This window comes from Salmo trutta, chromosome 21 (assembly GCF_901001165.1).
Source record: "Salmo trutta chromosome 21, fSalTru1.1, whole genome shotgun sequence".
Classification (NCBI taxonomy): Eukaryota; Metazoa; Chordata; class Actinopteri; order Salmoniformes; family Salmonidae; genus Salmo; species Salmo trutta.
The window spans coordinates 31,527,924-31,555,478 of NC_042977.1; the positions used below are offsets into that span (position 1 = coordinate 31,527,924).

Here is a 27,555-nt window from a genome sequence, read left to right on the forward strand (position 1 = left end):
TCGGCGGTCCATTTTTCCTTTTAGTTTGTGTCTGTCTGTTTTGTTTTACACCTGTGTCCTATTAGTTAATTTTGGTGGGTTTATTAACTCCCTCTGCCTGCTATTCTTTGTGCGGGATTATGTGCTGTTGTTGCTCTGCTAGGGGTGCGTGTTTGCGCCACAGGTTTTTTTCCTCACGGTCGTGTTGTACCGTTGTAGTTTATTTAGGAGTAGAGGTTTCTCCTCCATGTGCTACGTTTATTTCCCTGTGTGTGGCGACTTCGTTGGGTGTGTTTCCCCACCTGTTGTTGTCGTGTTTGGGACGTTCTAATCATCAAAATCAAAAAATCAAATCAAATCAAATTTATTTATATAGCCCTTCGTATATCAGCTGAAATCTCAAAGTGCTGTACAGAAACCCAGCCTAAAACCCCAAACAGCAAGCAATGCATGTGAAAGAAGCATGGTGGCTAGGAAAAACTCCCTAGGAAAAACTCCCTAGAAAGGCCAAAAACCTAGGAAGAAACCTAGAGAGGAACCAGGCTATGAGGGGTGGCCAGTCCTCTTCTGGCTGTGCCGGGTGGATATTATAACAGAACATGGTCAAGATGTTAAAATGTTCATAAATGACCAGCATGGTCAAATAATAATAATCAGAGTAGTTGTCGAGGGTGCAACAAGCACGTCTGGTGAACAGGTCAGGGTTCCGTAGCCGCAGGCAGAACAGTTGAAACTGGAGCAGCAGCATGGCCAGGTGGACTGGGGACAGCAAGGAGTCATCATGCCAGGTAGTCCCGAGGCATGGTCCTAGGGCTCAGGTCCTCCGAGAGAAAGAAAGAAAGAGAGAAAGAGAGAATTAGAGAGAGCATATTTAAATTCACACAGGACACCGGATAAGACAAGAGAATACTCCAGATGTAACAGACTGACCCTAGCCCCCCGACACATAAACTACTGCAGCATAAATACTGGAGGCTGAGACAGGAGGGATCAGAAGACACTGTGGCCCCATCCGATGAAGCAATCGGATGGGGCCACAGTAAACGTTTGTGCTAATAAACGTTTGTGCTTCTGGAAATCCTTGCACCCCTGCTCCTGACTCTTGCACCTACCTCTCTTAGGAGGCACGTAACAATCAATGTAGTACTAAAAATAACATAAGGCAGAACAAAAACACACACATACAAAGAAATAAGAAGAACACAATAAGTAAGTAAGCTATATACAGGGTCAGTTCCAATCCCATATTTACAATATGCAGGGATACTGGAGTAATAGACATCAGGATATATGATAAACAAAGTAGCAGCAGCGTTTATGATGTTTGTATGTGAGTGTGTGTGCGTGTGTGAGCAAATGAAGTGTGTGTGTGGTTAACATGCACGTGAGCAAATTAAGTGTGTTTTGTGTGTGTGTTGGAGTGTCAGTGTGCATGAGTGTGTAGAGTCCTGTGAGTGTGCATAGAGAATAAAATACAAGGGTCAACAATCCCATGTGTAACTCTATTGTGTGTCGCACTGCTTTGCTTTATCTTGGCCAGGCTGCAGTTGTAAATGAGAACTTGTTCTCAACTGGCCTACCTGGTTAAATAAAGGTGAAAAAAATCAAATAAAAAACTCAGTTCGTGTAGCCATTTTGTTAGCTATTTAGCAGTCTTATGGCTTGGGGATAGAAGCTGTTCAGGAGCCTGTTGGTGACTTGATGCACCGGTCCCTGTGCTGAAGCAGAGGCCCTCTAACATCTGCCTAAATTGGAAACCTGGTCTCAGAGCATTTTGTGTTATTCTGTACGTAAATATTAGACATTAGGGCAAAGTTTAGGAGTTAGGTTAAAGGGTTAGGGTTAGCTAAAAGGTTAAGGTTAGGGTTAGGGGAAGGATTAGCTAAAAGGGTTAGGGTTAGGGGAAGGGGAAGGGTTAGCTAACATGCTAAGTAGTTGCAAAGTAGCTAAAGAGTAGTAAGTAGTTGAAAAGTAGCTAATTAGCTAAAATGCTAAAGTTGTCCGTGATGAGATTCGAACTCACAACCTTTGGGTAACTAGACATTTGTGTTATACACCCACCCAACCACACCCTACTTTAGGTTTTGGCTTAAGTAACCAATTGTCTTATGTAACCATACCAAACTTAACATATACTATTTTGAGTATCCCGGATGTACATTTACTATGTTATGTCTGGTCTATGAGACCAAGCTGGAATTGACCTACAGGCACCAACTCCACCAACTTTAAGGACTTTTGGAGATCATTCCATATGAGGGGCGCAAAAAAACTAAAAGCAGATATACCTAACTCAGTGGAGATTGAAAGGATCTCCAGGGTTTTCCATCCCTGAGTCTGGTAACTTATGTCTGAAGGTTAACAATGAGGTAAGATATGGTGGAAGTTTATGCAAGAGGGCTTTATAGACAAGAATACTGCAATGCATCGATCTACGAGACTTCAAGGAGGACCAGCCTACTTTCTGATACAAAACATAATTATGTGTACTGAACCTATCGGCCGTAATAAAGCGCAATGCGTTATAATAAAAGGCTTCAAATGGCTTCAATATAGCATTCATATAGACGATATCGCCATATAATAATAACCAGAATTAATGACTAAATGATTTGTTTCCTACTATTTAAGAAAAGACAGGACCTGTTACTATAGAAGAAGCCTATTTTAATGATTAATTTCTTCACTAACTCATCAACATGCTTTTTAAAAGATAGCTTTTCGTCAATCCAGATGCCCAGATATTTATAAGCAGGGCGATCAATGAGGGCACCATCCAAAGTACCCATGCATAAATCATCAGATACATGTTTACTTGATTTGGAAAATAACATATACTTGGTTTTACCTGCACTAAGTACCAATTTCAGTTCAACAAAGGCTTTCTGTAAGGTAATAAAGGCAGATTCACGCTCTGACAGAGCCTGGTCAGCTGCGGGGGCACTAGCATACATCACAGTGTCATCTGCATACAGGTTCATTTGTATTTATTTTGTACAGATAAACCAATATTGTTGATGTAAATTGTGAAAAGAACCGGACCAAAAATCGATCCCAATGTCATGTCCAGAAAACCTGATTAAACACATCAGTAAATACACACTGTGTTCTGTACTACAAGTTGTACTGAGAATACATACAATTACCACTTTACAAGCAGAGAGACTGGAAAAGGATTATCAAATGTGACTGAAGTTTGCCACTATCTCAAGGAGCAAACTTCATTTAGAAGAACACCATAGCAAACAGTTGCAAGCCAACAAAACAGTTGCAAAACGTTTTGCAATGGAAACTGTTTACTCCAAACGGAAAACGTTTTGCAACGAAAACAAGAGTTTCTATTGGACAAATTCAGGTAGGTCCCTCCTTGTTTCCTTGTTTGATTCTGTTTGCTTCTGTTGGCTTTCGTTTGGTTCCTAATGAAAACAGAAAAGTCTGTACGTGGACCCAACTCTGACGTCACCCTATTGAAGTTATAATGTAAACTGCAAATTGCCTATGCCCACTGCATCTTGCCTATGCCGTTTTATACCATCACTCATTCATATATTTTTTATGTACATATTCTTATTCATTCCTTTACACTTGTGTGTATAAGGTAATTGTTCTGAAATTGTTAGGTTAGATTACTCGTTAGATATTACTGCATTGTCGGAACTAGAAGCACAAGCATTTAGCTACACTCGCATTAACATCTGCTAACCATGTGTATGTGACAAATACAATTTGATTTGATTTGATTTTGATTTGATTTTAAACGGTTAAGGTAAGGGTTAAGGTTAGGGTGAAGTTAGGTAAGGGTTATGGTCAGGGTAAGAATTAGGATTAGGGTTCTAGTGAATACACCCCAGGTGGAAGTGCATCCAGAGTCACACCTGCAACCAATCAAAGAAGACAAACAGAACCACTGTAACCAGGTCTTTCAGAGGAAAACACAATGTTGTTGTCCTTTGCATCCTCTCTATCTGTGTATCTGAGGGGGATGTTCTGTCTTTTAAAAAAGAGGCAAAGCTTACTCTGAAAGTGGCCACTGATAAACATAAACCAAGCTGCTATTTCTGTGCTTATCTGATTTTGATGTGAGATGCAGATTTCTCTCATCAGTACTCACCATTTCAACAACAACAACAACAAAAAGAGTGTGCCAAGAGTGTGCAAAGCTGCCATCAAGGCAAAGGGAGGCTACTTTGAAGAATCTCAAATATAAAATATTTTTTGATTTGTTTAACACTTTTTTTGGTTACTCCCTGATTCTATATGTGTTATTTCAATGTTTTGATGTCTTCACTATAATAGTAAAAATAAAGAAAAACCCTTGAATGAGTAGGTGTGTCCAAACTTTTGACTGGTACTGTATATATATTTATATATATACTGCTCAAAAAAATAAAGGGAACACTTAAACAGCACAATGTAACTCCAAGTCAATCACACTTCTGTGAAATCAAACTGTCCACTTAGGAAGCAACACTGATTGACAATACATTTCACATGCTGTTGTGCAAATGGAATAGACAACAGGTGGAAATTATAGGCAATTAGCAAGACACCCCCAATAAAGGAGTGGTTCTGCAGGTGGTAACCACAGACCACTTCTCAGTTCCTATGCTTCCTGGCTAATGTTTTGGTCACTTTTGAATGCTGGCGGTGCTTTCACTCTAGTGGTAGCATGAGACAGAGTCTACAACCCACCCAAGTGGATCAGGTAGTGCAGCTCATCCAGGATGGCACATCAATCAAATCAAATCAAATCAAATTTATTTATATAGCCCTTCGTACATCAGCTGAAATCTCAAAGTGCTGTACAGAAACCCAGCCTAAAACCCCAAACAGCAAGCAATGCATGTGAAAGAAGCACGGTGGCTGGGAAAAACTCCCTAGGAAAAACTCCTGAGAAAGGCCAAAAACCTAGGAAGAAACCTAGAGAGGAACCAGGCTATGAGGGGTGGCCAGTCCTCTTCTGGCTGTGCCGGGTGGATATTATAACAGAACATGGTCAAGATGTTAAAATGTTCGTAAATGACCAGCATGGTCAAATAATAATAATCATAGTAATTGTCGAGGGTGCAACAAGCACGTCCGGTGAACAGGTCAGGGTTCCGTAGCCGCAGGCAGAACAGTTGAAACTGGAGCAGCAGCATGGCCAGGTGGACTGGGGACAGCAAGGAGTCATCATGCCAGGTAGTCCTAGGGCTCAGGTCCTCCGAGAGAAAGAAAGAAAGAGAGAATTAGAGAGAGCATATTTACATTCACACAGGACACCGGATAAGACAAGAGAATACTCCAGATGTAACAGACTGACCCTAGCCCCCCGACACATAAACTACTGCAGCATAAATACTGGAGGCTGAGACAGGAGGGATCAGAAGACACTGTGGCCCCATCCGATGATACCCCCGGACAGGGCCAAACAGGCAGGATATAACCCCACCCACTTTGCCAAAGCACAGCCCCCACACCACAATGCGAGCTGTGTAAAGAAAAAAGTATTTAATAAGATTATTTCATTCATTCAGATCTAGGATGTGTTATTTTAGTGTTCCCTTTATTTTTTTGAGCAGTGTATATACACTACCATTCAAAAGTTTGGGGTCACATAGAAATGTCCTTGTTTTTGAAAGAAAAGCACATTTGTTGTCCATTAAAATAACATAAATTTGATCAGACATACAGTGTAGACATCGTTAATGTTGTAAATGACTAGTGTAGCTGGAAACGGCAGATTTTTTATGTTTATATCTACATAGGCGTACAGAGGCCCCTTACCAGCAACCATCACTCCTGTGTTCCAATGGCACGTTGTGTTAGCTAATCCAAGTTTATCATTTTAAACGCTAATTGATCATTAGAAAACCCTTTTGCAGTTAGGTTAGCACAGCTGAAAACTGTTGTTCTGATTAAAGAAGCAATCAGTGGGAGGCCCCAGTGCACAACTGAGCAAGAGGACAAGTACATTAGAGTGTCTAGTTTGAGAAACAGACGCCTCACAAGTCCTCATCTGGCAGCTTCATTAAATAGTACCCGCAAAACACAAATCTCAACGTCAACAGTGAAGAGGCGACTCCGGGATGCTGGCCTTCTAGGCAGAGTTTCTCTGTCCAGTGTCTGTGTTATTTTGCCCATCTTAATCTTTTCTTTATATTGAAGTCTGAGATATGGATTTTTATTTGCAACTCTGCCTAGAAGGCCAGCATCTCGGAGTTGCCTCATCACTGTTGACGTTGAGACTGGTGTTTTGCGGGTACTATTTAATGAAGCTGCCAGATGAGAATTTGTGAGGCGTCTGTTTCTCAAACTAGACACTCTAACGTACTTGTCCTCTTGCTCAGTTGTGCACCGGGGCCTCCCACTCCTCTTTCTATTCTGGTTAGAGACAGTTTACGCTGTTCTGTGAAGGGAGTAGTACACAGCGTTGTTCGAGATCTTCAGTTTCTTGGCAATTTCTCACATGGAATAGCCTTCATAACTCAGAACAAGAATATACTGACTAGGTTCAGAAGAAAGATCTTTGTTTCTGGCCGTTTTGAGCCTGTAATCGAACCCACAAATGCGGATGCTCCAGATACTCAACCAGTTTAAAAAAGGCCAATTTTATTGCTTCTTTAATCAGAACAACAGTTTTCAGCTGTGCTAACATAATTGCAAAAGGGTTTTCAAATTATCAATTAGCCTTTTAAAATTAGAAACTTGGATTAGCTAACACAACGTGCCATTGGAACACAGGAGTGATGGTTGCTGATAATGGGCCTCTGTAAGCATATATATTCCATAAAAAAATCAGCCGTTTCCGGCTACAATAGTAATTTACAACATTAACAATGTCTGTATTACTGATCAATTTGATGTTATTTTAATGGACAAAAATTGCGCTTTCATTTCAAAAACAAGGACATTTCTGTGTCCCCAAACTTTTAGTTTGGTGTATTTATAATGATAATAATAAAACAATCTGATGGGGATTGTTTCCAGACACGGCACGTATACTTCCTGTGCATTGTAGTCATGGTGGGTTGAATCATTATGTGTTTATATGTTTCTTTTGTCAACTTCAACATTTGTTGAGTACACTGACGCAAGTTAAGAGATTCCGCATTACGTCATCGGCAGAGGCCACATACTCGAAGCAAATGTTGGGTAGTGCTAACGTTACGCGAACATTTCTAATGCAGCACCACTGCAAAAAGCGTTAGTAATAACAGGATTAGCAGCGTTCTAGGTGTAATGGTGAATTGATCTAAATGAATCGTAATCATATATATAGATACGGCTGACAGTTCAATTCCTGGATGTAAACAATGCAGTTTTATGACCATGCCTCGATGTCCTGGTAAGTATAGACAGCACAAATGCACTGCAACATCGGTAGTGAAACGACATTATCACTCGTTTAAAATCCAAGTTACTGTGTAGTGGGAACTAGTGAGTTCGAGAAAAAAATGTATCACGAGGCAAAATGCATGCCAATTAATAGGGTTAAACTATTGACCATTTGGATGTTGTAAAAATGACACCGTTATATCGCTCATTTGTAGAGATGCTTCTGTCGTTACAGGGATACAGGTTATTTTGCAATCGTTGTGCATATAAATCTGTCATCTGTTGCCTTTCTTCACTCACCATGTGTGTTTGACAAAAAACAATGAAATATCATACTGTTTCTCAATTCTTTCTGAAAAACACTAGAGCTGAGCATGATCCATTCTAGGTAAAATAATCTAGTCATTGACATGGCCATCATGGCTGGTTGTAAAACTGTAATGGCATCATTAACCAACAGTTTGGTATATAGCGTATACATTTCCTACCCATCCAGTTGTTTCTGTTGTTGCAGAGATTACCTGAAGCAGCTTCACTAATCACCACTGTAAAGCTGCCAGTATCAGAGTTTTTTTTCCCTCCACCAAGGAGTTCACGTTCGAACACAGTGTCAGTTCAGGAACCACACAGTTCTATTCAGGAACAACAACCATAAACACGTCAAGAACACTCATGAGTTTTTGTCTTGTGGAGCAATGACCCATGGCCTCTTTCTAATGTCTCTGAGTTGTACCAGTTCAGTGCTGTCTGCCCAGGCCAGAGGCCCCATAAGCAGATAACTGACTGGTGCAACTCAGAGACAGTACACTGTCCAGTGTAATAGACTCCCAGACAGACAACATAAGACTGTTTAGACTTCTTATTAACTGACTATATAGGCTGCTATAAATACACCATTTCAATGTGTGATGGGTGTTTTTATTGGTGATTTCTGTACAGTTAACTTCATAACTGAACAAAGTAGACAGCTCTACACTGTGGTTGGAAATCAGATGCCAACATCAATTATATTCTAATGATGTAAAAAGAACACTGGGCAATCAGTGGATGAAAGTAAATATATGAACAGCTGCAATATGTAGCTTATGACTCAGTCTGCAATGGGGAAATGCAGGGTCACAACTCAAGCAACTGCTCGTGTCCCGGAAATACTGTATGACAACCTGATCCAAGTAGTTTAAAGACTATAAATGAAAAACACCACAGTCTCCTGTGCTTTTCTTTCTTCGGCTGTGGTAAAAATAGAGCCAGAATATAAATAAGGGACTTATAAGGGAATGGTTCAGCGGGCCTGGAACTCAGTTAATAACTGGGCAAGAGAGTCTATCTATCCACTGCAGCAATAATTGTGATCATTTTAATAACACTGAGAGAAATTGACTTTATAGCCTCAGTTTGATTCTGGCAGAGGTGGAGAGTTACAAGTCATCTGCAATGTTTAGTTTATGGTGTACGATGATTTGCTCCTTTCAGGGCAGTTATTTTCTAATACTGCGAGTGTATTTGACACTGGCACAGAGCAAGAGTAATGCTTGCTGGGCAGGCGCCAAGCGAGAGGTTGGAAGGGACTGCAACTGGAGAGCCAGAAAATCTGTACAAGAATGTGGAGCCTGCTCATTTGAAGTTAAAGATAGAGGCAGCAGCACAAGCTGTGTCCTGACAGTTTCTAATTTCAGATATCTGACTGTAGCTAAGCTAACCACCGTCCAACTGAGGCTGGCTGCTTTTGTTGTCGTGCTTGCCTGGTAGAGAGGGCTTTATACTCTGTACAGTTGTTGTTAAGAAGGACAAACCTTTGGAGTAGCACACAGACAGACAAGGAGAAGGAAACAGAGGAACATGGTACATTCTGAAGGGTACGTTCAACGTTGACAAGTTTGTCACCTCCAGATTTGTGTTGTTGACAAGTTTGTAATCTCCTGATTTGTGTTGCTTGTAGTTTTCAATCTTCACCAGGGGAATAGTAGTTTGTGTCAATCTTAGCTATTTATTTCACAGTTTAAAAATAGCCTTTGTAAGGTCAAATACTTGGCACAAGAACTTGTCTCTGTTACTTTTGTGATATGATAAGGGAGTTTGAGTATGTTAACATGTTATTATTAGTTAGTTATGTGTTTCTGCACTATTGTATATGAGACATCTACAGTAGATTGTTCTTGGATGATTCATTAATTATTAACTGAAAAGTGTTTAACATTGTTGTATCTTACTTCAACTAAAACTACATTACAGACAGATAATTTTTGTTTACAGTCATCTTTATTGTATAAATATAGTGTCTAGTGAATGCAGTATTTTTTTAACCAAGTTTACCCAGTGTTACCATAGAGGGCGTAACTCTGCAGAAAAGGATCTGTGTGCAGAAAAATTGTTGTCATCTTTGTTTGTATACAGTACCTTGAATTAGAATTTGTAATGAAACATTTGGAAGTTCCTGCATGTAACCTGAGGCCACTGCATAATATTTGCATATTTATCCCTTTCAATTATATAAATTCTAAAGCCTTATTTGTTGAAAAGTGGCCAGTTTTAGTAGAACGAGTGTAATGAGTCAAAGTTGTTTATAATTTCTGTTCTCATTTTATAATTGACAAGTTCTATTCTAGTTTTATTCTATTTGTAATTCCAATGTATTCAAATCCTGATTCAAACATTAATGGTGCCTGTTAGATCTTCAAGAGAAGATGCATGACGAGAGGGTGGTGAAAAACATTGCTACACAAACTTGGACCCCTTGGACAGTGCAGCCTTGGACAGTGCAGCGAGGCATGGTGTGAGCGTTCGCTAGCTCTGCCACTCTGCCCCTGCCCCTGTGAAACACTCTTCCTTGTCTCACTCAAGTTTTTCAATGCCCTGACTTATGTTTACATACTTACATTTTTTTGTGTCCTGAAGGTCAACCAGTAAGAACTTATCTGTCATCAGTGTTTCCCCTAGGATTTCCCCTAGTCCCTCTTGGCAGCACAGACTGTTTTTTGCTGTTTTAAAGCAAATTTCCTGCAATTCTACACATATTACCATGGGGCAGAGATAATATTTTACAGTTTTAAAGCTAGTTTCCTGTAATTCTACAACAAAAAAATCATGGTGCTGAGAGAACATTTTCAGTTAAAGCTAATTTCCTGCAATTCTACACATTTGGACTTTTGAAGTAACTGTCCATAGTTAAGTTAATATTCTGTTAACTCATATCCAAATAACGTTGTTGACCTATACTCGCATTTGTGGCCAAAGCATAAATTGGAGACGAACCCCATCTCAAACTTGTATCTCAAACAGACCGTTTAAAAAATGCATGCTATTTCCTCTTAAGCCTTGTTCACATTGGCAGTTTAAAGTGACTCAAATCCTATTTTTTGGCATATCCGACTTGAATCTGTTCTTTTTCCTGCATTCCGAACAACCAAAAAGCACATGGAATTGTATATTTCAAGCCACATTTCAAACCACTTTCATAGGTTCTTTTGAAATCAGATACAAATTTGATTCCTGGCCATACCGCTTGTGTCTGAATGGTCAAATCTGATTTATTTGCCCTAAAGTGGGTTTTAGACTGTTATTTGGCATATCTTGTTGCTTGCTAGTTACTCTGTTGACAGTTTGACAAGAACATGTGGTAGCTAACTAGCTTGTTCATTGTTTACAAACAAATTAGTGAATGTGCTAGAAAGCTAAACAGCTACCTAGCTAGCTACTTGACTGCTGTGGCTAGACAAAAATGACTCATTTTGAAAGTTGGATCATCTTATGCTTTGAGGCTTTAAAAGTGTTCTTGTACTTTGATTTTGAACATTCAAGCAACTGGGACTCGTCCATGGCAGGCATTGTTGTCACCTTAGTTTGCTACAGAACTTCTGAGTGATAGGAAACACGAGCACCACCACCAATCAGCTTACAACACTGCGCACACACCCGCCATTACTCTGACAACTAGCGTAGCCATGTCAGCAAATAACTGTTGTCTGAACACACACAAATCCCATTTGTCACTTGTAATTTGCCATTTGGACAGTCGATATTCCAAAACGGATTTGAAAAACAAAACGGATTTGAGCATTAAGTCCTGCAGTGTGACTAAGGCTATAGAATATGATGTCATACTCCTGAGGAAGATAAGCTGGCCAATCAGTGGTCTTGGGGAGAATGAGCTGGCCAATCAGTGGTCTACTGTGTTAATATTTTTAATGACCAGTATATGCCCACACCATTCTGTTGTTGGGGTACACCCATACCATTCCGACATAGAAACTCTGCTTTTTAACATACTTAACTACCAGTTTTTGGAAGGAAAACTATTTCACTCATATTGTAGGTAATTATAGGTCATATTTCATAGGAATCTGGAAACACTGGACAGTTTTGTTAGTTCTCAAAGATGACCTTATTTAAAAATGCATAGCTCCATAATTTGTTCTACATACTGTACAGGATATCTGGTTTTAGTCGTTTAAGTTTACAATGAAAACATTTTACATCATCTTTTTTTGGAGTGGCGGCCACAATTTAATTAAATATAGAGGAAACACTGGTCATGCATGCCACCATTTATTCAAGTGAAGATGGGCAGTGTGAGGAGGTCAAAAATGCTCAGCATTGATGAAAAGAATGACCCTAAGTGTCAGTAATTTTACAGATGATGTTTAGTGATGGCCTCTTAGAACTACTGATACAGTATCCTATGCGGATTCAGGCAATGAAGTGAATTTAGAAAATAGTGTGTGGATAGTGACATCAAGTGGATGATGATACAGTATGTAGAGTGTAATGGTGGTGATAGCCAAGGGGATAGTGTTGCGCTTGTTGAATAGTGTGTTTAACTCTGTACTGAGGGCTCACTAAATGCATCGAGTCAGTAGGACCGTAGGACGTACATTACATGATAGAAGTTGCAGCTGAGCAGTAGCACTACTATGTGAATAATACTACAACTACTAACAAGCTGTTGAGTTAGCAGTGTCACATTCATGTATTCTAGTGGCAAATTGATTACCTTGGAAGCACTATATTTTGCTGCACACAATATTTTGCTGCACACATTCATCCATTACAAAGGTATCACTATTAGAAAGTAAACTGTCATGGCCCAGTAGGTGTAATCCTGCTAAGTCATTACTAATGAATAGTCACTCTGTTTTCCTCTCCTTCTGATCAGAATGATTGAAGATCGTGGGAGGAGTGGCGACATCATGGCGGAGAGACGACAACTGTTCGCAGAGATGCGTAAGTGTCCAGGGCCATCTCTAAAGAGAGACACACATTCAAACTATTATAACTATAGTATACGTAATAATATTATTAGTGACATTTACAAAGTCATTTACTAGGATACTTCTACAAAATATTTATATCATTAGCATCCAGTAAAGGCCTATACAGAAGAACAGCGTTCATTGGGGAAAATAGACAGACATCTAGTGTTAATGTCCACATGAATAGCCTATGAGCAACACTTTTATCCCAAGAGCTCCGCACAGTCTATCCTCAGCAGCATTCCTGTGTTACTGTCTGTCATATTGCCTTTCACAATTAATGTATTTTTCCTACAGGGGCGCAAGAGTTGGATTCCATAAGATTGTCCACGTATAGAACTGCTTCCAAACTCAGATTCGTTCAGAAGAAATGCAATCGTGAGTATGGTGTGATATCCTATGTTTGATAGTAATAGTCGTGAGTATGGTGTGATATCCTGTGTTTGATAGTAATAGTAGTGAGTATGGTGTGATATCCTGTGTTTGATAGTAATAGTCGTGAGTATGGTGTGATATCCTGTGTTTGATAGTAATAGTTGTAAAGTTGTCTTTAAATGACTGCTAAAAGAGAACAGTGTCCATGCATTTCTATTGGATTCTATTCCATTCTGTTATTTTACAGTCCATTTGGTGGACATCTGGAACGTGATCGAGGCGTTCAGAGAGAACGGCCTGAACACCATGGACCTCAACACAGAGTTCACTGTGGCTCGCCTGGAAGCAATACTATCGACCATCTTCTACCAGCTCAACAAGCGCATGCCCACCACACACCAGATCAATGTGGAACAGTCCATCAGTCTGCTACTCAACTTTCTCCTGGCTGCCTATGACCCGTTAGTATCCACCATCCCCTCATTACTGTGGGACGTTCACTGAGCATGATGATGGGCCGTTTTTTTCTGTGTGTGCGTGCGTGTGTGTGTGTGTGTGCGTGTGTGCGTGTGTGTGTGTGTGTGTGTCTCGAGATCTCAGAGGGCCGAAAGAGCAGTACACACAGTCTTTCATGGGAGAATGGAAGTCCAGACTGACTGTTGTTATAACGATGCAATGGTCTTAAATGTTCTTTTGCCATTGGTTCATCTTTACTTCTGATGAAAGACAAGAGAAAGTAAACAATAAGAATGACATAGTGAAGATAAATGCAATTGGGCCCTTTTTGCTTGTTTTAAGCATTATTTTTTATTTATTTAACTAGGCAAGTCAGTTAAGAACAAAGTCTTATTTACAGCCTAGGAACAGTGGGTTAATTGCCTTGTTCAGGGGCAGAACAACTGATTTTTACCTTGTCAGCTCAGGGATTTGATGTAGCAACCTTTCAGTTACCAGCCCAACACTCTAACCACTAGGCTACCTGCCGCCCCAGGCAGGTTGCACAGGTATAAGAGCAACTTAAAGGGATACTTCAGGATTTTGGCAATGAAGCCCTTTATTTACTTCCCCAGAGTCAGATGAACTCATGGATACCATTTTTATGTCTCTGAATCCAGGATGAAGGAAGTTAAACATAGTTTTGTGAACCAATGCTAACTACGGTTAGTGCAATGACTGGAAGTCTGTGGTATTTACTAGCATGCTAGCAGTTACCATAGACTTCCAGTCATTGCTCTAATGCTACACTACATGACCAAAAGTTTGTGGACAGCTGCTCGTCGAATATCTCATTCCAAAATGATGGGCATTAATATGGAGTTGGTCCCCCCTTTGCTGCTATAACAGCCTCCACTCTTCTGGGAAGGCTTTCCACTAGATGTTGGAACATTGCTGTAGAGACTTGCTTCCATTCAGCCACAAGAGCATTAGTGAGGTCAGGCAATGATGCTGGGTGATTAGGCCTGGCTCACAGTCAGCGTTCCAATTCATCCCAAAGGTGTTCGATGGGGTTGAGGTCAGGGCTCTGTGCAGGCCAGTCAAGTTCTTCCACACCGATCTCGACAAACCATTTCTGTATGGACTTTGTGCACGGGGGCATTGTCATGCTGAAACAGGAAAGGTCCTTTCCCAAACTGTTGCCACAAAGTTGGAAGCACAGAATCATCTAGAATGTCATTTTATGCTGTAGCGTTAAGATTTCCCTTCACTGGAACTAAGGGGCCTAGCCCAAACCATGAAAAACAATCCCAGACCATTATTCCTCCTCCCAGGTAGCGTTCTCCTGGCATCTGCCTAACCCAGATTTGTCATTGGACTGTCAGATTGTGAAGCGTAATTCATCACTTCATAGAACGCGTTTCCACTGCTCCAGAGTCCAAGCTTTACACCACTCCAGCCCTTCGTTTGGCATTGCGCATGGTGATCTTAGGCTTGTGTGGGGTGCTCTGCCATGGAAACCCATTTCATGAAGCTCTTGACGAACAGTTCTTGTGCTGATGTTGCTTCCAGAGGAAGTTTGGAACCAAGGACAGACGATTTAATATATATATAATAATCCTAAAACTGTGCCAGGTTGAAAGTTACTGCGCTCTTCAGTATGTTTGTCTATAGATATTGCATGGCTGTGTGCTCGATTTTATACACCTGTCAGCAACGGGTGTGGCTGATATAGCTGAATCCACTAATTTGAAGGGTTGTCCACGTACTTTTGTTTATATATTGTAGTTAGCAATTATGCTAACGCTAGTTAGCAACTTCATCCAAACTGCACGCAGAGACATAAAAATGGTATTGACGAGTTAATCTGACTCTGGGGAACTAGATAAAATCCTGAAGTATCATTTTAATGTTAAAATGTTTAAATCATTGCAAGTATTATTCTCAAACTGTATATTCTTGATCTGTTCAAATTATCCAAGTCCACAAATACTGAACACATTTTCTCTTTTAGGGAAGGCCTCGGAAAAATGTCTGTCTTTGTTGTGAAGATGACCCTGGCAACCATCTGCGGAGGAAAGATTTTGGATAAATTAAGATGTAAGCTCACCCGTTCATCTTTGTTAAGAATAATACATTAGAGAGAGAATTAACCATTTTCAGAGAATGAATTGTCAATGTTAGCTTTTTGTTAACTTCTTAATAGTTATCCTGCACAATTTAAAATGTGTTTAGTCAGTGAAGTCTTTCTATCGAGGAATTTAGTGATACAACAAATTTTGGTTCCAGTGGGTTTTTTCCTTGAAGTCTGTCTGCCTGCACTATTGTTCCTAGATGAAAAAGAGAACAGTGGCCCTTAACTCTCCACTGCTGGGAGAAGTCATTGTTTATAATCTGAAGGATAGGGTTTATTACATAATCCGCCAAATCTAGTGCATCAGACAGCCGCAGCAACTCATGGGGAAAGTAAATGGAAGGTTAGGGTATTTTAGCTTATGTTTTGTGGTAATTACTATGTATTGCTACACAGCTTTAATTTGTTTTTGTTCTTTGTAAATGCAATACACAGCATGATTGCACTGTCTAATGCTGCAATTAGCTAACAATGGTGACAGCTGACAATTAATTTGATAAATTATTTATATATATATTTGCAGTAATGCCTCCCCTCCCATTTTCTGCCCAGATATTTTTTCACAGATATCAGACCCTGGTGGCATAATGGTGTACTCCCAATTCGACCAGTTTCTGAGGGAGGTTCTCAAATTGCCAATGACTGTTTTTGAGGGGCCTTCCTTTGGCTATACTGAGCAAGCCACAAGAACCTGCTTTGCACAGCAGGTAAGAGTCCCCAACTACACTGAAAATTAACATACATTTTCAAGTAAATCAATGAATGAATGAATTAATGAATAACACACTATAGGTATAGAGACTGGATGGCTGTTGTAATTGTGTATAAAACATCCTTTATAAAACTATATTTTCTTTGTAGTACTAGCTACCCCATATGCATAACCTGTATGTGATGTGTAACCCTGTCCTCTACTGCATGTCGACAGAAAAAGGTCTCCCTCAACACATTCCTGGACACGATGATGTCAGATCCTCCTCCTCAGTGTCTGGTGTGGTTACCACTCATGCATCGCTTGGCTAATGTGGAGAATGGTGAGCCACCACCGCCACCACGACATATTTAACACGTTCTTGGGTAGCACTGGGTATGAATTTTGTCTCACACCATCACATTGAGTCACCACACAGTAGACACACTTGCTCAAACACACACACACACATACATACACACACTTCCACCATCACATCACCCTGCCCAATCCCTCGTGATTGACAAGGTACAGAATTAGTCATTAGTCTCACACACACACACACTGATGTTCACAGAACACCCTCCTTTATTTGAAGAACACTGTCTGAGAGACCTGCAAAACATCCCAGTGCTGTTGTCCTATATGAAGATATCAGTTGCAAACCAATTTGTGTTTGTATTAACAACTTTTGTGGTGTGTGTGTATGTGGACATGCATGCACATGTTGGTGTGTGTGCCCCACCACCTTGCCCCCTCCGCCCCTGCAGTGTTCCACCCGGTCGAGTGCTCCTACTGCCACAGTGAGAGTATAATGGGCTTCCGCTACCGCTGCCAACAATGTCATAATTACCAGCTCTGTCAGGACTGCTTCTGGAGGGGGCATGCCAGCGGTTCCCATAGCAACCAACACCAAATGAAGGAGTACACGTCATGGGTAAGGGGGACGCCAGCCAGCCAGCGATTTCTGCTCAGCTTCACCCAACACAATACAGTACTATGGGGATGATGATGAGATGGTGATTTGATTCCCTTACCTGTGGCAATGAATATTACATGCAGTGTATTTCCCATGATCTCTGATGTTCTACATGTGGCCAGATACATTTAAATGATATGGATGGGCAGTGGAGAAATGCATTTTAGATATGGATTGTACTGTTTGTGCTGTGACATTTTGGTCAGTGGCATCTAATCCTATATTATATTTTGAAAGTAATTTCTCTGCTTTAAGTACCTCTTCTTGCCCTCTGAAATCATACATAGAATATGTTTGTGTTTCTCCCAGAAATCGCCTGCTAAGAAGTTATCTAATGCTCTCAGCAAGTCACTGAGCTGTGCATCCAGCAGAGAACCTTTACATCCCATGTTTCCTGACATGCCAGAAAAACCTCTGAACCTAGCCCACATTGTGTAAGTATGGGGCTATTCTATTCATACAGTATCACTTGTATTCAAGACCACAGTCATCCTTTTAAATTCCAGTCAATTTCAGATCCATCCCATAATCCCTTACTACAGCCCTGTATCCCCAAAGTAATAACCACAATTGGTAAAACAGATGTTTCATCTTTGCTCCGTTTTTCTTTGTGTGTGTTCTGGAAATCACCAATGACAATATGAAGCCAAGGTCTTGTAGTGCTACAGTATATCTTTGATGCATTACTTTTCCAACCCTTAACAGCTAAGCCAAGTCAAATGTAGGGTTGCTAAATTCCGGGAACTTTCAGTAAATGTCCTGGTTTTCCCGAAATCCCTGTTTGAAGATACCCGGAATCAGGAGAGAATAAGCAGGAAATGTAAGCCTCCAACCAGGATTTCTGTAAAACCAGGGAATTTATTGAAAGTTCCAAGAATTTAGCAACCCTAGTCAGATGTCTAATCTGTAGTGTGGAAAAGAGTGGCAATGCATTCTAAGGGCTGAGAATCTGAGACAAATATTGATTTTGACACCTACGTAGATTATTTTCATGTGAAAGGGAATTCAGTTGTACCACTCACTGTGGCCGTTGAAGTGCATGCATGGGTGATTGTAACAAATCTCTTTGTTCTTTTCTTGCTGCAAAATAGAGACACTTGGTAAGTTTGCTTTGAATACTTGCTAGAATATGTAGAATATGCTGCTATTCCTTTTAATTAGATCAACTCAAGTACTATAGAAGGTAGTGTATTTGTCAGAGGCGTCATTCTGAACAGACCAAGGCACAGCGTGTATAGTGCTCATCGTCGTTTATTTAAAGAGAACACTTGAACAAAATAACCAAATGACAAAACAGTTCTGTAAGGTACACAGACTAATACGGAAAACAACCACCCACAAAACCCAAAGAAAAACAGACTGCCTAAGTATGGCTTCCAATCAGAGACAACGAAAGACACCTGCCTCTGATTGGAAACCATACTCGGCCAAACCTGGAAAACGAAACATAGAAAATGAAAACTAGAACACATTCCCCTAGAAATCAACAAACCCCAAAACAACCCCCCTGCCACACCCTGACCATTCTACTATGGCAAATGACCCTTTTACCTGGTCAGGACGTGACAGTATTATATTACTAGCAGCTAGTGCCATATTCTTTTGTCTGTTGTTTAATCAGATCATGTTAATCCTCCAGGGTCAAGCCTTATATACTATGCCCTGTAGTTCCTCAAAGTGGCACCTTAATTTTACTACAACCAACTTGTGTGCAGTTCACTACAGGTTTCTGCATCAATTATCCCGTCCCTCCTTTGCGCCACATGTGAATACCTTTTTAGGTCATGTAAACAATAAGATAATGAGGAGTTAATGACCTTCGGATGAGTGAGGAGGAAATCCACACCCACACATTCTTTATGTGACGTGTCACAATCAGAAACTGCAGCTATTGTGTCCCGACTCCCCAGCCCCATTCAATGCTCTTTCGGCCCTCTAAGATCTCGAGACACACACACACACACACACACACACACACACACACACACACACACACACACACACACACACACACACACACACACACACACACACACACACACAGAGTTATGCGACAGTTGCTTCTCTTCCATATGATGATGGCTGTTTGAACATGATCATGTTTGTCTCCTGCACTACAGGCCTCCCAGACCAATGAATAGCACCAATGACTTCATGCTCTCCCACTCCATGCCCACGTCAGGGAACCCTTACTCCACTAAGAAGTGAGTATCTGATATGATATCAGTCAGAAAGACTGCAATAATGCCGGGTATGCAGAACTTTCAAAGACAGATTCAAGTTAGGTTACCCAGCTGTACATATTTGTCATGAAAATGAACACCTCTAAGCCCCCTTAAAATCCACACGTCAGTAGGAATCCTACTAACCAATCTTTATTTTTCTAAACGTGTTTGGATGTATGCAGCTAACTTGTGGAGGTTTGTGTTGTCTCACTCTTTTGTCTGGTGTAATGTAAATAGCTTGCCTTATAGTACGAAGAATAATGAAGTTGAGCAGAAAAAAAACATTGGCTAGGGCTGCTTCAGATCTATTCAAAGGAAGGGGGTAAGTGACCCAAGTGGGCGTACTGCCTTGGAGAATGGTTTGGTGGTATCAGGGATCAAGGTAAGACAGAGTGCAGACTGTGTGAGGTAACAATGTTTATTGTAACAACAGGGGCAGGCAAACGACAGGTCAAGGCAGGCAGGGGTCGATAATCCAGAGTAGTGGAGCAAAGGTACAGGACGGCAGGCAGGCAAAGGGACAGGCAGAGTGGTCAGGCGGGCGGGTACAGGGTTAGGACAGGCAAGGGTCAACAACCAGGAGGAACGAGAAAAATATAGGCTGGGAAAGACAGGAGCTGACAGGACAAATGCTGGTAAGCTTGACAAACAAGACGAACTGGCACAGACAGACAGAAAACACAGGTATAAATACCCAGAGGATAAGTGGGAGAGATGGGCGACACCTGAGGGGGTGGAGACAAGCACAAGGACAGGTGAAACAGATCAGGGCGTGACAGGTGGCTCAAATGCGTACGTGAACTAATTCAAATGGATAGAGGCTGGGTCCGAAATGGCATGCTATTCCCTACATATAGTGCACTACTTTTGACCATGGCCAGGACTGGTCTCCTCCGTACCTTCAGGCGTTGATCAGTCCCTACACCCAAAGAAGGGCACTGCGTTCATCCACCTCTGGCCTGCTCGCCTTCCTACCTCTGCGGAAGCACAGTTCCCGCTCAGCCCAGTCAAAACTGTTCGCTGCTCTGGCACCCCAATGGTGGAACAAGCTCCCTCATGACGCCAGGACAGCGGAGTCAATCACCACCTTCCGGAGACACCTGAAACCCCACCTCTTTAAGGAATACCTGGGATAGGATTAAGTAATCCTTCTAACCCCCCCCCAAAAAAAGATATAGATGTACTATTGTAAAGTGGTTGTTCCACTGGATATCATAAGGTAAATGCACCAATTTGTAAGTCGCTCTGGATAAGAACATCTGCTAAATGACGTAAATGTAAATGGTCTCAAGTAGTGCTCTATTGTAAGGAATATGGTGCTTCTTCAGATGCAGACAGAGTCATTATAGAGCATACACTGCAGTGGAACCAGTCACTCTTCTGATTTCCTATGTGTTTACAAAGTGATACTCAAGGATATATCTGAAATATGCTAGATGGTGCATGCATAGTAAAGACCATTAACCGTTCATTAGGGTAGAGTATCTATTACAATACTTTTCATAGGCATCCCACATTACCTGGGAGAGTTAAATTAACTGCTGCAAATCACTAATATTAGCTTTGAGTCTCTCTCTCAAGTTCCTTTTTTCCTGTTCTCAGTGTACTGAACATGTACTTAACTTAATCACTCTCTGTAATTTTTACATTTTAGTCATTTAGCAGACGCTCTTATCCAGAGCGATTTACAGTAGTGAATGCACACATTTCATACATTTTTTCTCTGTACTGGTCCCCCGTGGGAGTTGAACCCACAACCCTGGCATTGCAAACACCATGCTCTACCAACTGAGCCACATGTGACAATGATTGACATACAACTACAGTCCTTTTTACATACTTGTAAGTTCTTTAATTTTCTGTTTTGCTGGCTCGTAATGTCAGCTTTGGACTCAGGAATAATATAAGTACACGGTAAATATACACACACACACACACACACACACTTTAGATTTGGGTGTATTGTTGTGAATTGTTAGATATTACTGCACTTTTAGAGCTAGGAACACAAGCATATTGCTACACCCGCAATAACATCTGCTAAATATGTGTATGTGACCAATAACATTGATAACCAATTATTTAACTTTAAATTAAAATGACTTTCTGACAAAATTAGAAATGTATAATATCTGAAAATGTAGCTAGCTAGACTTTCTTACCCGTATACATGGATGGAGGCTTCTTCCTCTCAGTCACGGATGCCATGGTTGCCCTTAGTTTGAAGATGTAATCCGGAGACAGTTGTTTTATACAACCATTCTTCTGTGTGTTCTCTTTTCGACTCCCTTTGCATATTTGCAATCAAATGGCAGACTTTTCTTAATCTCCTTAGCTATCATACTTTAATTACACCAGGCATTCCACTGATTTCAAAACTCGGTCCTCCAGAAAGTGGGAGCCACACTTTTGCAGTTCTACAAAAAAAAAAGAAAATCTGGGCCAAATTGTACTTGCCAGTTCAGGCTGCCACAAAGCACATTCCACCAGTGGCGCAGTGGTCTAAGGCACTGCATCTTAGTGCTTGAGGCGTCACTACAGACACCCTTGTTTGAATCCAGGCTACATCACAACCGGCCATGATTGAGAGTCCCATAGGGCAGCGCACAATTGGCCCAGCGTCGTCCGGGTTTGGCCGGTGTAGGACGTCATTGTAAATAAGAATGTATTCTTACCTGACTTGCCTAGTTAAATATTTTTTTTATATATATATATTCTAAATCAAAACAAATTTAACACATATATTATTTAGTATATGTAAAGACAAGATTAAATTAAGAATAGTGTGATGGATGGCAATATTAGTCTATCACTTGTGAATTATATATTATCACAGGCAAACAGCGCATGCTTTTTTCTCTCAACTTTTTCAAATCATAGTCATACACCTCATGTAGCCTAGCCCATAGACCTATACGTTTTGATAATTTTTGTATCACAACTAAAGTGTCCAAATAACTTCTTAAAATGAAGCACATTAATCCACTTTACAATGGGTGTAGAGCCTAACTGGCATACATATACAGCGTGTGAGTTTCAAGTTTGGGGAAGTTAATTTTCACCATAAAAATGCAACTTTTAATAAAAGCATTACATGTATAATCGCATTTGTGGTCACTTTTGAGAATGGTGTTTTCCTGCTAATGGAACATTCACGCTTATAGGCTACTGCCTTGTGTGCATTGCTACGCTTATAATGTGAAGAAATAGCCTAATAGTTTATCAACATTTTAAGCTAAACGTTCTCATCTGTTGTGTCAGGCTAATTGCTTAAAACAGTTTTTTTATGCTACTGGTTGTATTAATTTGGGATCTATCGCATCCCACAACTGTCCCGGACTAAGTTTAGAATATTTATTTCTCGCACAGAATAGAATAGGTCAACTGTTGTACTATGGGGGATAGTAGATTGACATAGGCTAGTGCTTTTGCTGTTCGTTAGGCCTACTCATCTTGTTGGCTGACGAAAAGTAAATGTGGACAGTTCTTCCAACATCTTCAATAGGTGCCTCGGTATTAGATAAGGACGCACGCAGTTGCGTCCCCGATGTGTCTGTCTTCACTTGTAGCCTGTGAGAAAGACCTGATCACATGACTGAGAGCCATGTGAGTGAGAGGTGCTTCGGCACACAGCAGGGAGAAGGGAATTACAATTAATATATTCAGCCCAAGGGCATAACAGCTACTGGCTGCAAAAGGCATGTTTTTTTGGGGGGGGTTATGGCCACACAAAGGGGATGCAGCTGGGAAATTCGAGGCATTATTAAGTGCTTTTCAAATTGTGAATGAGAGACTGTTGAAGTGTGTAAAGCCGGCGCAAAAAAACAAAGCAGAGCTCATGCCTTTCATGCAACTTTTTTCAAATCATCATTAGTCGCATCATGCAGCCTTAGAATGTATTACTAATCTAAACATATAACCCAATGTTTGTAGAACAATTAAGTTACATAAAAAACTCTAAATTAAGCATATAGTAGTACCTGTTTCTTTGTTAACCGCTAAACACAGAACAGCCGCATGTGCGCACTCCCTCAAATCGTTTGGAAAAATAGCCTTTCTATTTTATTCAGCTATGTTCAGTTGTATTCTTCATACAATAAAATAATGCTACAGAATTCTAAGCAAATCTTGTCTGCTAAATGAACTAGTGTAGCCCACAGCCATTTGGCATAGCCAGATCAGGCCTAACATAAGGACAATGCAGAGTATGCTATTCTGTTCTTCTGAAACAGACTACATTTTCTTCATATGATGTTTCTTTAGACCTCTCTAAAACGAATAATAGATTTATTGTGATGGTGTAGGCTATATTACATGGATTTATTATACTTTAAAAAATGTAGATGTTCCAAAGGTCAGCATCAGGGGCTTGTAGGCTGTGTGTGGAAGACAGAAGATGCTGAATGTGTTTATGTTAATTAACGGAAATTACCATGAGACCGACAGTTATTTGCTTGACAATCACCGACTGAAAAAATGTCATGACCGCCACAGCCCTAATCATGCTGATCCATAGTACCTTGCGTGGATGTGATGATTAGTAGAGGTTGAATGGGGGCATGTTCTCTTCTTCTGGCATTTCAGGGCTATTGACAACGTGGTTAACGTTGGGTTTTGGTCTTGGGAGTCTCTAGAAAGCAAAAATCACTCAATCAATCTTGAAATGCTTATTGAAATCATTAGCCTTATTAAACAGAGTGGCAGTTAGTGCATGACTAGGCTTTGTATCTAGGTTACTTGGGAATTTTTCTAAATGTCAAACCAATGACATATTAAAGTTTTGACATTCATTTACTTACAATACTTTCACTGTTGAAAACCCAAACACTGACTATTTAGATCAAATTCCCATAAGGAGATTATGATACAAGATATAAATGCATATTTTTTTTCTGTCTGTGTACTGTAGACTATTTGAAACTGCAGTACAGGTTCAGTATCACATTCATATCTATACTATTTGTTTCACAGGAGAATTCAAAAGACGTATCCCAAAGGGATAGCATAACACAACTTTGTTTTCATCTTTTGACTCGTTCAATGACTGAGACAAGGCATATTGCCTGTCCTTGCCCAGTACTCTCGTCCCCTCCCTGTTCTCATCATGTGTGTCATTTGTGTTCTGAAACCCTACACTGTTCCAGGTTAAACTAAAGCCTTGATGATTACCTTCAGAAGTCACATAATTAGTTAGAGTGCGCACAGGTGGACTTTATTTAAGTGTCACATGATCTGTCACATGATCTCAGTATATATACACCTGTTCTGAAAGGCCCCAGAGTCTGCAACACCACTAAGCAAGGGGCACCACTAAGCAAGCGGCACCATGAAGAGCAAGGAGCTCTCCAAACAGGTCAGGGACAAAGTTGTGGAGAAGTACAGATCAGGGTTGGGTTATAAAAAAATATCAGAAACTTTGAACATCCCACGGAGCACCATTAAATCCATTATTATAAATGGAAAGAATATGGCACCACAACAAATCTTCAAGGAGAGGGCCGCCCACCAAAACTCACGGACCAGGCAAGGAGTGCATTAATCAGAGAGGCAACAAAGAGACCAAAGATATCCCTGAAGGAGCTGCAAAGCTCCACAGCGGAGATTGGAGTATCTGTCCATAGGACCACTTTAAGCTGTACACTCCACAGAGCTGGGCTTTACAGAAGAGTGGCCAGAAAAAAGCCATTGCTTTTTGAAGAAAAAAAATATGCAAATACGTTTGGTGTTCGCCAAAAGGCATGTGGGAGACTCCCCAAACATATGGAAGAATGTACTCTGGTCAGATAAGACAAAAATATAGCTTTTTGGCCATCAAGGAAAACACTATTTCTGGCTCAAACCCAACACCTCTCATCACCCCGAGAACAGCAGCATCCTGCTGTGGGGATGTTTTTCATCGACAGGGACTGGGAAACTGGTCAGAAATGAAGGAATGATGAATGGAGCTAAATACAGGGAGATTCTTGAGGGAAACCTGTTTCAGTTTTCCAGAGATTTGAGACTGGGACAGAGGTTCACCTTCCAGCAGGACAATGACCCTAAGCATACTGCGAAAACAACACTCGAGTGATTTAAGGCGAAACATTTAAATGTCATGGAATGGCCTAGTCAAAGCCCAGACCTCAATCCAATTGAGAATCTGTGGTATGACTTAAAGATTGCTGTACACCAGCGTAACCCATCCAACTTGAAGGAGCTGGAGCAGTTTTGCCTTGTAGAATGGGCAAAAATCCCAGTGGCTAGATATGCCAAGCTTATAGAGACATACCCCAAGAGACTTGAAGCTATAAATGCTGCAAAAGGTGGGGAGGGGGGGTGAAAACCCCCCAAATATTCATTTTAATTCAATGTTGTAAGTCAACAAAATAGGAAAAATGCCAAGGGGGTGAATACTTTCGCAAGCCACTGTATGTGCATTCACAAACCATTGACTTGTTTTTTTAAAGTTGGCATACAGTAATGTAGCTAAACACTTTTCATAAACCATACTGCTTTCACCAGCTGTTACTAAGCAATAGGTTTTGAAGGCTAAATCAATGCTATTTTGCTTATGAAGTTGTTACAGGGCTGTACAAAGTTGCATTTGTTTTGCTCTTCATATAGTAAAAACCTAGTTTCTTGCCCTAGAATTGTCATTTTAATGTGCTTATGATGACAGATTAGACTTTGCTGCGTTTCCTTCTTTGCTGTGGCAGTAATCAGTTATTTGTAGAGAATATCTGTGTTTATGTTTGTCCTTTATTATAACTTCTTGGACTGTTACAGTAAATACTTTGATTGGATTTTTTGTTTCTTGGACTTTAATGCGTCTTTATGAGTTTCAATAAATGCTGTATGATAAATCTCAACTATTTCTACCTATAATGTTGTTCATTTCGCTGAAAGGAAACTCAGACCCTTACAAAATTATCCAATGGAAGCTACTGACCGTTTCCTGAAGTATCCATCTGAAAGGACTATTTTGTGAGGGTGCTAAGATTAGTAGGAATCATCTGCTTCGGTCCTTGCTGCTCTTCTCTCCTGCTTCGCTCCGCCTCTGTGGACTCTGTAGTAGCATCATCGTAGAGATCTTTCTGCAGATGGAAAATACTTACAGATTCAACTGCATGTAACTTTCCTTAGCATTTGTATAAGCTGAATGTTGTTCCTTAGTGCTTATAGTGTGTGTGTGTGTGTGTGTGTGTGTGTGTTTGTGTTTGTGTGTGTGTGTGTGTGTGTGCGCGCATTGGTATGTAGCTGCTATAAGGCTTCAGCAAAATGGCTGTGGTTTTGTCCCAAAAATGTGCAGCCGAGAACCTTTTTATAGTTTTATCTGTAAAATAGCATCAACAATTGACATGGAAGTCAGTACAAACTACTCTCCAGTGTTTGCATGTAAATACATTATAATTAACTAACCAATCATACAGATACTGTTGCAATTATCATTTGAAATTGATGTACAGTAATGTAAGTAAGTGCAGAACTACTCTTTATATTTGGCAGCAGTATTTTGTGTCTGTGTGTCTTGTTACCTAACTGCAGTAAATATGTAGATATGTAGATGACAGATGACTGTCTCCCCTCCTCTCTCCACCTGTTTAGTTTGCTGGAGAGCAGTTACCACCAGGAGGAAGAGCACAGTCTCATCGCCCACTACGCTGCTAGACTGGCCTCTGACTTAGACGCCGCGGTGAGACACACATGCTATCTGAGGTCATAGTGGGAGGAAATACCATGAATAGCATCCTGACATGTGCTCAGCACGAATTCACATTGATTCCAAATGCCTGTTTTCCTTAGTCAGGTTTCCCATTCAGGAAGAGCTTGTGCCTGTAATCTTGACCCATCAGTGTTCGCTGTGGCTGATTATGTCACTGCTATGTAGTAGTGTATAAGGAAATAACATCAGCCAGATGACCTCAGTACTGTAGAGAATGTAATGTGTCTCTGTGTGTAATGATGTCATGTCTCTGTGTGTAATGATGGCGTCATGTGTCCCTGTGTGTAATGATGTCATAATGTCCCCATTTGTAATGATAATGGTATGTGTCCCTGTGTGTAATGATAATGTCATGTGTCTTACAGCAACAGCAGCAGAGGGTCCCCAACGATATCTCTTTCTCTCTGGATGCCAACAAGCAGCAGAGGCAGCTTATTGCTGAGCTAGAGAGCAAAAACAGGTCAGGGAT

The 27,555-nt window shown here is 40.6% G+C and overlaps 1 protein-coding gene across 3 annotated transcripts in view; it reads left to right on the plus strand.

The window, feature by feature from the left end:
* The first annotated feature begins 7,095 nt into the window (after window positions 1-7,095).
* The window catches only part of LOC115157167 (dystrobrevin alpha), a 34,782-nt gene continuing 14,322 nt past the window's right edge, over window positions 7,096-27,555 (plus strand). For 2 of the 3 annotated variants that reach the window (XM_029705179.1, XM_029705181.1), the window contains exons 1-12: window positions 8,925-9,152; window positions 12,449-12,516; window positions 12,843-12,923; window positions 13,168-13,381; window positions 15,370-15,455; window positions 16,042-16,196; window positions 16,418-16,523; window positions 16,951-17,117; window positions 17,469-17,593; window positions 19,280-19,363; window positions 26,969-27,056; window positions 27,452-27,546. In XM_029705179.1, coding sequence (XP_029561039.1) covers window positions 9,136-9,152; window positions 12,449-12,516; window positions 12,843-12,923; window positions 13,168-13,381; window positions 15,370-15,455; window positions 16,042-16,196; window positions 16,418-16,523; window positions 16,951-17,117; window positions 17,469-17,593; window positions 19,280-19,363; window positions 26,969-27,056; window positions 27,452-27,546 — 1,286 coding nt within the window. In that variant the 5' untranslated portion in view covers window positions 8,925-9,135. Of the gene's footprint in view, window positions 7,307-8,924; window positions 9,153-12,448; window positions 12,517-12,842; window positions 12,924-13,167; window positions 13,382-15,369; window positions 15,456-16,041; window positions 16,197-16,417; window positions 16,524-16,950; window positions 17,118-17,468; window positions 17,594-19,279; window positions 19,364-26,968; window positions 27,057-27,451; window positions 27,547-27,555 lie in introns of those variants that run through there. The other variant, XM_029705180.1, reaches the window with a different exon arrangement.